At 39.1% G+C, this 9485-nt stretch overlaps 1 protein-coding gene across 3 annotated transcripts in view; it reads left to right on the top strand.

The window, feature by feature from the left end:
* nf1a (neurofibromin 1a) overlaps positions 1–9485 on the top strand; it is a 127124-nt gene that overhangs the window by 51308 nt on the left and 66331 nt on the right. For all 3 annotated transcript variants that reach the window (XM_063494311.1, XM_063494312.1, XM_063494310.1), the window contains exons 25-29: positions 2571–2752; positions 2848–3059; positions 3265–3426; positions 3535–3632; positions 4300–4435. In XM_063494311.1, the coding sequence (XP_063350381.1) occupies positions 2571–2752; positions 2848–3059; positions 3265–3426; positions 3535–3632; positions 4300–4435 (790 nt within the window). The remainder of the gene's footprint in view (positions 1–2570; positions 2753–2847; positions 3060–3264; positions 3427–3534; positions 3633–4299; positions 4436–9485) is intronic.

Here is a 9485-nt window from a genome sequence, read left to right as displayed (position 1 = left end):
GACGTTAACGCCACAACACGGCAAATCTCCGTTAACGAGCTACCGCGGATCGCCCCGTGCGTGGGGCTGGACGGCGTCAACCCGTTAACGAGCAAACTGCGCTAATGCAGGTCCTGACTACAAAAATATCCTGAAGTAGAATGTCCAGCCATTTATTCATGACCTTAAGCTGAAGTGCACACTTGAGTTCTGCAGCAGGACAGTGATCCAAAACACACAAAGTCCACCTCTGATTGGCTTAAGTAAAACAAAATGAAGACTTTTAAGAGGCCTAGTAAAAGTCCTGACCTGAATTCAATTGAGATGGTTTGACATGACCCTAAAAAAAACCTGCAAATGTGGTTGAGTTACAACAATTCTGCGAAGATGAGTGGGCCAAAAGACTCATTGCCAGTTACCGAAAATGCTTGACTGCATTTGTTGGTGCTAATGGTGGCTCCGCCAGTTATTAGGTTTAGGGGGCAATCACTTTTCACACAGGGCAATGTAGGTTTGGATTGTTTTTTCTTCCCCTCAACAATGCCATCATTTAGAAAGTTTTTGTTTGTGTTTACCTGAATTATTGTGTAATTAAATTTGTTTCATGATCTCAAACACTTAAGTGTGACAAACATACAAAAAAATAATAGGAAATCAGGAAAACACTTTTTCACACCACTGTATGTGGACAGATCACTTTCTCTCCTGTATCGCTAGTAGTAATGGTAAATGGACTGGTTCTTGTATAGCTTTTCTACTCTCTCTGAGCACTCAAAGCACTTTATACAAGTAATTCATTCACCCAATCACACAAGCACTTTTTCTAAACTGTTTAGTGCTTACTGTCTAACATTCATACACATTCACACTCCGATGAATGCATCGGAGAGCAACATGGGGTTAGTATCTTGCCCAAGGAGCTGAGCTACAGCCACCCCAGTAAAAAACGTGGAACGCGTCACGAATTTGTGTGAAGTGAATAGTGTGTTACAATGTGGGTTTTGAAGAAAGACATACAAAAAGGGAGCAGAAATGTGGGTTGTCTATGTTGTTGTGTGGTCAAGCTGGACTTGAGTAATGGAATGTGTTCTTCTACTAGCAAGGCATTAGAGGGAGGGCACAGCTCACTTTTATTTGCTGGTGTTTGATTAACATTACTCTCTGATCTGAGGCTGTCAGACTCTTCTGCTACAAAGGCGTTTTAAGGTTTGGGTTAAAGCGGTTTGCACTTATAAGGATCTCACTTGATGCAGATGGTCCTGTTGATACACATGGATTAAGCAGTGTTGTATTCTACACATAAATAAATATAAATAAAAGATACTTTTTAAATGATCATTTAAATTTTGCATTTTGTTTTAAGTCACTTTTGTACTGGAACTGGCGCAATGGCCAGTGAGCAACTGCTGCTCTCAAAAAAAAATAAAAAAAATATTCAAGGTGGAGCAGTAAGTTTGGAAACAGGCACACTGTTGCTCATTGGTAGGGAGGGAGTGTGGGTGTCACTAAATTAACAAGTGCTTGAGAACGGCCCAGAATCCTAAATGTCGGAGCAGGTTCATCCGTCCAAGACTTTAGAGAAAGGGGGAAAAAAACCCCTCAAAAAGACAGAAAGGACTGCTTTTTGGCTGTCCTCGCACTCTGCTTCTCTATTCTGCCAGACAGGCAGTGATGAAGCCACCCTCGCGGATTCCCAGCAGCAGTCTGACTAAGGTGTGGACTGCTAAAACATGAACATTAAGCAGCTTATTTACTCACGTAATAGTAACATGCAAGGAGCCGTTCTTAAGGAAGGGAAGCAAAGAGAAAAGGCTGAGGTATCCAAAATTACATGAAACTTGAAAATCAGTGGCAACAGGTCTAATGAAGCCATTGATCCAGATTCAGATTTGTTTTGTATCAAATTGTGGTTTATATGCACGGAGGAGGTCAGAAGAAAGGTACAATAGTATCTACAGCTACATACAGTGGTTTCGAGCTGCATTTCAGCCAGTGGTATTTGGAGATCTTGATGCAAGATCTTTCAAAAGTCCTTCAAGAAGTGTGGACAACTGCTAAAAGAAATTACAAGAAAGCTTACCTATTAGAGTTCAGGCTGTTTTGAAGAATAAAGGTGACTTTACCAAATGTTAGAACTGTACAAATTCAGTAACTGCCTTTAATCAGTGCACCTATTTCCCATTTTCCTCGCAAGAAATGGCGAGTGGCCCAAGAATCTTCCACATTACTATATGTATGAGAATACAGGGATGTGTCCTTGATGTTGGGAATGGGGTTGAACACTGAGACAAAACCTCTGTTCAGCCCACTGCTGCAGATTGCAGTGTTATTGATGCCTGATTTCAGACAGAATTATACAGTTTACAACGGACCACATTTACTTTTTGGTTTTGGTTTTTCGTTTGTTTTGTTCTTGCCAAATACTGTCACATTCAGTACACTGCCAGTAATGATTTTACAACTGGGTTTCTGAAATTTGTCACTGAAAATGTGAACCCCCGTGAAGGTATACAAATAAAAGATGCACAGTATAGTGAGAATATAGAAAACCCGTCTTTTCTCATTTAGCTGTTGTTTTTGGTGGTGTGCAGGTACTTTACTCTGTTCATGAACCTGCTGAATGACTGCAGTGAGGTGGAGGATGAAGGCCAGGCAGTTGGGGGACGTAAGAGAGGAATGTCCCGACGTCTGGCATCCCTTCGACATTGCACCATCCTAGCAATGTCCAATCTACTCAATGCTAATGTAGACAGTGGTCTTATGCACTCAATTGGTAAGTAAGGAAATATATAAGGCAAAATGAATCTGTTCTGAGGAAGTCCAGTAGTTTATTTTAGTAAATTTACATTTTGGTTTCCTCTTTTTCAGGTCTCGGTTATCACAAAGATCTTCAGACTCGAGCCACATTTATGGAAGTGCTGACTAAGATCCTTCAACAGGGAACAGAGTTTGACACACTGGCTGAGACTGTGTTGGCTGACCGCTTTGAGAGGCTGGTAGAGCTGGTCACCATGATGGGAGACCAAGGAGAGCTGCCCATTGCCATGGCATTAGCTAATGTAGTTCCAGGGTCTCAATGGGTGTGTGGCTTTTTTTTGTTTTTGTTTTTAACAACGGATTTAAAATTGAATGTTGACATAATGTGTCGTAGGTAACATAATGCTACTACACATTTGCACAGACCTTTCAGAGGCCTTTTTTTCCTTTTTTAAATTTATGGGTGTGTTCATAATGTTGCTTTAATACAGTGAAAGCCTGTGTAATAGTTACTGTATGTGTTTTCAGGATGAACTAGCACGAGTCCTGGTGACACTGTTTGATTCCCGACACCTACTCTACCAACTCCTGTGGAATATGTTTTCTAAAGAGGTGGAGCTAGCTGACTCCATGCAAACCCTCTTCAGAGGAAATAGCCTGGCCAGCAAGATAATGACCTTCTGTTTCAAGGTAGAAACCCTGCCTGACTCTTCTTGTGAATTCTTTAGAAATGCTTTGCAACTGCCTCTTAGGACATGTTGTTTGCATGATTTAAGCTGTCATTCTTTCTTCTTTCAGGTATACGGGGCAGCCTATCTACAGAAGTTACTGGAGCCTTTATTGAGAGGAGTCATCACAACCCCTGAACACATTAGCTTTGAGGTGGACCCCACCAGGTTAGTACCTCCATCTCTGCAGACAGCTTAGACTTGTTTTCCTTCTTTCACCCCAACCGGTCGCAGCAGATGGCCGCCCCTCCCTGAGCCTGGTTCTGCTGGAGGTTTCTTCCTGTTAAAAGGGAGTTTTTCCTTCCCACTGTCGCCAAAGTGCTTGCTCATAGGGGGTCATATGATATGATTGTTGGGTTTTTCTCTGTATTTAATATTGTGCTATCTACTGTACAATATAAAGCGCCTTGAGGCGACTTTTGTTGTGATTTGGCGCTATATAAATAAAATTGAATTGAATTGAATTGAATTGAACTTAGACTGAAAAACTGAAGCCCTTCTTTTTCTTAATGCCTTTTGAGAAATGGCCTAGGTAGCAGATGTTGGAGAAATGAAAGTGGTAACAAAATTATAGCATGCACAAGGAGAAGCTTCCTCTGCAAGTCACTGGCAAATTTCTTCTCTTACATTACGAATTTTGTGCTGCCATACACTGGCTTTTTTTTTTTCCTTTGCCATAGTTTAGTCACTGGAACTGCTTCGAATAAAAAAAACACAAACTATGTGTTGGATGCATGTATCAGCTAAGTGCTGCCCACTATTTCTATATGGTCACAACTTCAGAACTGAAAGACTAATAGAACTGAATTTTTTTGTTTGTTTTTTTTGTCATCAGATTGGAACAAGGTGAGAACCTCGAAGAGAACCAGAGGAACCTGCTGCAAATCACTGAGCGCTTTTTCCAGGCCATCATTAGTTCATCAGGCGAATTTCCCCCACAGCTCCGCAGTGTCTGCCACTGTCTCTACCAGGTAGACCCCCTGCTTTTTTTTTTACTCCAACATGAGTCCACAGTTGCTCACTCAATTTGTCTGCCCTTGCCTGTGTGCACATAGTGTCACTTTAACATTTCAAGCTCCTACCTCTTCACTCTAAGGCCGCCTGATGCCGCTTGATTCACTGCTTCTACATAACATGAATCAGTGCACAATTATACATAACTTTAAACTGCTGGACTCATAAATTAGGACCTTTCAAAGATCCTTTAAAGATTGAGATTTGGTGGAACACGTTGCAGATGATTCTAGTGCAGGCCTTTTTTTTGTTTGTTTGTTTGTTTTTTAAGGTTTTGCCATCTTGACATCTAACAGGATCACTAGTCATTATTTTCAATTAAAAGCAAGGTTATCTGAAAACTTTATACAGTTTTTGTTGGTCACAGTCTTTTCCTTTTTCATCTTGACCTGAGATATTTTTTGATTCTCTTGATTTAAACTGAACTAAAACTGGTAATTTCTTTTCTATTAATCAGTTAACTTGCTAGTGCTAGTTGTAATTGGCAGTGTGCACTACTGCCAAGTACAAGCTAGCAGAACCAGCGAGTTCTCTATGTACTGCAGTTCAAACACACAGTGCCTGTGACCATGTTAGCTGGATTTAATTTGTCCATTAAAAATATTCTGCATTTACTGAACTATGAATTCCTACCTCGGTAGGAAAGTGGCTGCAAATGCAGTTTGTGTGTGTGCAAGCATAGCAAGTATTAATCACACACATGAATCCATGTGATATTCCACATTAAAACACTATGGTCTGCAAGATTGTTGATACAGTCAAGCCCATAATTTTTCATAGCCCTGGCAAGTTTTGACTTAGTTACTTTTATTCAATCAGCAAGTTTTTTTGTTTTTTGTTTTTGACCAGAAATGACACAAGCGCCTCCCAAAAGATAATAAGATGATGTACAAGACGCATCATTTTGGAGGGGAAAAAAAATCTCATCTTTTATTTACATTTGAGCAAAAAGTGTCACGTCCAAAATTATTCATTCCCCGCGCAATAATCAATAGAAAGACCTTGATTACAGCAATCAAACTCTTCCTATAATTGCAGACCAGCTTTTTGCGTGTCTCCACAGGTATTTTTGCTCATCTTTAGCAATGAGCTCCAACTCTTTCAGGTCGTAGAGTCTTCTTGCCATCACCCTGATCTTTAGCTCCCTCCACAGATTTTCAATTGGTTTCAAGTGAGGAGTCTGGCTGGGCCACTGCAAAACGTTAATGTTTTTGTCTGCTAACCATTTCTTCACCGCTTTTGCTGTGTGTTTTGGGTCATTGTCGTGCTGAAATGTCCACTGGTGCCCAAGGCCAAGTTTCTCTGCAGACTGCCTGATGTTATTGTTGAGAATCTTCATGTATTGCTCTTTTTTCATGGTGCCATTTACTGTGATTAGGTTCCCTGGTCTATTGGCTGAAACATAGCCCCAAAGCATTAGGTTCCCACCACCATGTTTGACAGAGGGGATAGTGTTCTTAGAGTTGAAGGTTTCTCCTTTTTTGTTTTTGTTTTTTTGTTTTGTTTTGTTTTTTACGTCAAATGCAGGAAACATCATTGTGGCCAAACAATTCAATTTTTGTTTCATCTGACCGTAACACGGAAGACCAGAACTCTGCTTCTTTGTCCAGATGAGTATTTCCAAAGACCAAGCAGGCTTTTGTGTGCCTTCTCTGGAGATGTGGCGTCCTCCTTGGTCTGCATCCATGGAACATAGCACTGTCCAGTTTCCGTTGGATTGTCTGCCTTGAGACATTGCCACTAGTAGAGCACAGATTCACCAGTATGGTCTTGGTGGTGATCCTTGAAATTCTATTTCACACCTCTCACCATCCTCCTGGCCAGCACAGGTGTTACTTCCAACCACGTCCTCTGAGATTTTCCACAGTGCGGAACATCTTGTATTTTTTTAATAACACTGGAACTTGAAAACATTTAGATATAACCTTGTAGCCCTTTCCTGACTTGTGAGCAGCCACAATGCGCAGCTGCAGGTCCTCACTGAGCTCCTTTGTCTTAGCCATGACTGTCCACAAGCCAACTGCAGAGAGCTGCTGTTTTTTACCTGTTAAATTGATTAAAACACCTGTTCTCAATTAATCAGGGTAATTAGAACTTTGGATTTTCCCAGAGACTGTGACAGTTTGTGATGGGTATGAATAATTTTGGACATTACTCTTTTTGCTCAAATGTAAATAAGAGCTCAGAAATATTTTTTTCCCACAATGATGCCTCTTTTACATCATCTTATTATCTTTTGGGAGACACCTGTGTCATTAATGGTTGAATAAAAGTAATGTCAAGTCAAAATTTGCCATGAATAATTATGGGCTTGACTGTATTCACGCAATGCATTCATCTTTGTGTGACAAAATTGTTACCATGAACATCCACTCAGAAATTAGAGAGCTAAAAAAAATCTTTGAATATAAACACTCAAATTTAAAAACTTGCTACTCCTGGTGCCATAAATTGCATGCACTAAATGAAGAGACATTATAACCACTGAGCATTCATGATACAGGCTCCTCAGAGCTATGTTGTAGTTCAAATTACTGAACACCTATGAAATTATTTAAAATTCCCCTGAGCAGGAGTAATATTGTAGTGAGGGCAGTTGGGGTTGTTAACTAGAAAGCATACAGATAAAATAAAACATACAGGTAGAGAACACATGACTGTAAAAACTAGTAAAATCAGTGTGTGGCCTAGGAAAAACAAGTTAAGTTGGTATAAGCCAGACTTACTTTTTTTGAGTAAAACTGAGTGAAATTTCTCCCTAACTACTTTTTCAGTAACTCCAGATTTGAGTGCATTTAAAAAAACAAAAACAAAAACAAACTGTGATCACACCTTTTTCATTGTCATGATCTAAGTTAACATTTGATTCTTTTTGTTTGATCGAATCACTGTAAAAGAAAATCCTTTGCACAGTACTACACTTCCTCTGTCTTTATTTTATCAAAGCTTTCAATGAAACAACGATTCTTTTGGGAGATTTTTTGCCATCATTTATTTTTTCCGGCTTCTGACCAGAATGCCTCGTGGGCGCCTCCTGGGTGAGGTTTTCTGGGCATGTCTCCCCAGGAGAAGGCCCTGAGGCAGACCAAGTTTAAATCCAGGACACGGAGGAGAGATTACATCTCGCTGTCTTGGAACGCCTTGCTGTCCCATGAAAGAGCTGGAGGAGGCAGTGAAGATCTGGAGATATGTTATAATTAGATTGAAAGAGAGGGGTCAAGATTTCATTCAGAAAATCAAAGTCTTGAAGGCAGATAAACTTGCTGGCTTTGCAGTTCATGGTAGTACCTTAACTTTACAGCCTCATGAGCCTCTTGTCCCCAGGAAAGTATTTACAAATCATCTCAGCAGTAAACCTGCTTTACCCGTACATGAGCTAGACTGTTTAAGCAGAGCAGTTATTTTGAATAAACAGCAGTTATTTTGAATAAGCTACTTTCATACAGTAAACTGAACTGGGTACCAGGGATGAGTAGCATAATGGAATTTAGATTCATGAATATTATTTTTAGTACCATCAAAACTAATTTCATCTTATTAAACTGACTCAGGAGTGTCGTATTAACTTGGCAGAATATAACAGAGTTAAATCTGTTTTTGTTTTGTTTTTTAAATTGATGATACAAATATTGTGATAGGTGCAGTATTTGTGACAATAAAGCTACATCAAAAGTGGAACGCGCATCCGACCGTTGTTGCCAAGAATTCTACCACTGTACAAATACAGCCACTTAAAATGGCTACCTCAGCCCTGACAGGACCATGATGGGATTCTGACTGATTGCTGGCTGATGGGTGACCGTAATCATCCCCGCCTGTGACCTGGCTGATGCAACCATGAGTAGCAATACCCCTAAGCAGCAGTTAAGAAAACCAGTGGTAATCTCTAGTGTATCCACCAGGTGGAGCAGTGTTGAGGCGCATTTATTTACAGGCTTGGGATCTATGAAGAAGCTTGTGTGCAAGAATATTATTTTTCTGGATTTAATTTTCTTTTAAATTGTATCTCTTTATTAGATTACATTGAAATTAATGAATGAATGAAAAACTGTTTGCTAGAAATAGTTTTGGTAATTTTCAGTATAAATTACCAAAACCTAGTTTAACAATGGTTAAACTAAGTTTTTATCATTTTAATAGCTGAAGAGATTTACAACCAAAGCTATCAAAGAATGTGAAATGGTGAAATTCAAATCAGTTTTATTTATACATTTATTATTTCTTCAAAACAGTGGCCTTTATATCATAAGGTAAAAACCATACAATAATACAGAGAAAATCATCTGAAGCTAACTATTTTTAAACTTTTTCTTCAAAAAAAAAAAGAAAAAAAAGTCCCGTCTCTTGGTGACTCTGCTATTGAGTAAAAGGGGCATGTTTTTAGTAGAGAAGAGAAATGCCCTAAGGTCAACAGTCAGTCGGCTGACGTTTGGCTAAAAGCGGCAGTTTTGAGTGGCTGTATCTGTATGTCCTTATAGTGCAGCATCTAAAGGAATATTATATTATAATATAATATTGTAATATTATAAGCCATACGTCAAAAGATAATGCTAAATTTTTAAAGGGCTGAAATATGGCTTTAATATCATTTTTAATCCAATTTTTATACTTTCTTTCATTGTAACTCAATATGAACTTCAACTGCTATAAAAAGGGGTCAAGCAAAGGCACTTGAACAAGTTAATCACATTCTTCAGTAATGAGTCATACTTTAACTGCTCCTTAACCGTGTGGTATCTTGCATTCCACATTATACTCAAGACAATGAGAATAAGAAGGAAAAAACTCTTAAAAAGTGATATGAAACAAGGTTTCATATCATTAAACCTTAGTGAAACCTTAGATTTCGTAAAATTTGCAATAAAGTGTGTGTCAGAGACATTTAATTCACATTTACTTGATTCATTTAAATATTCTTTTTCTAGAGGTGAAACTCTTGCAAATATGTGTGGTGTAAGGCCAACTGCAAAAATATTCCTGTTCTGACTTTCAGTCACAAAACTGACA

Source organism: Pelmatolapia mariae, linkage group LG14, assembly GCF_036321145.2.
Source record: "Pelmatolapia mariae isolate MD_Pm_ZW linkage group LG14, Pm_UMD_F_2, whole genome shotgun sequence".
NCBI classification, from domain to species: domain Eukaryota; kingdom Metazoa; phylum Chordata; class Actinopteri; order Cichliformes; family Cichlidae; genus Pelmatolapia; species Pelmatolapia mariae.
The sequence above is the reverse complement of the archived record's forward strand: the minus strand, read 5'-3'. Positions and strand labels throughout refer to the sequence as shown.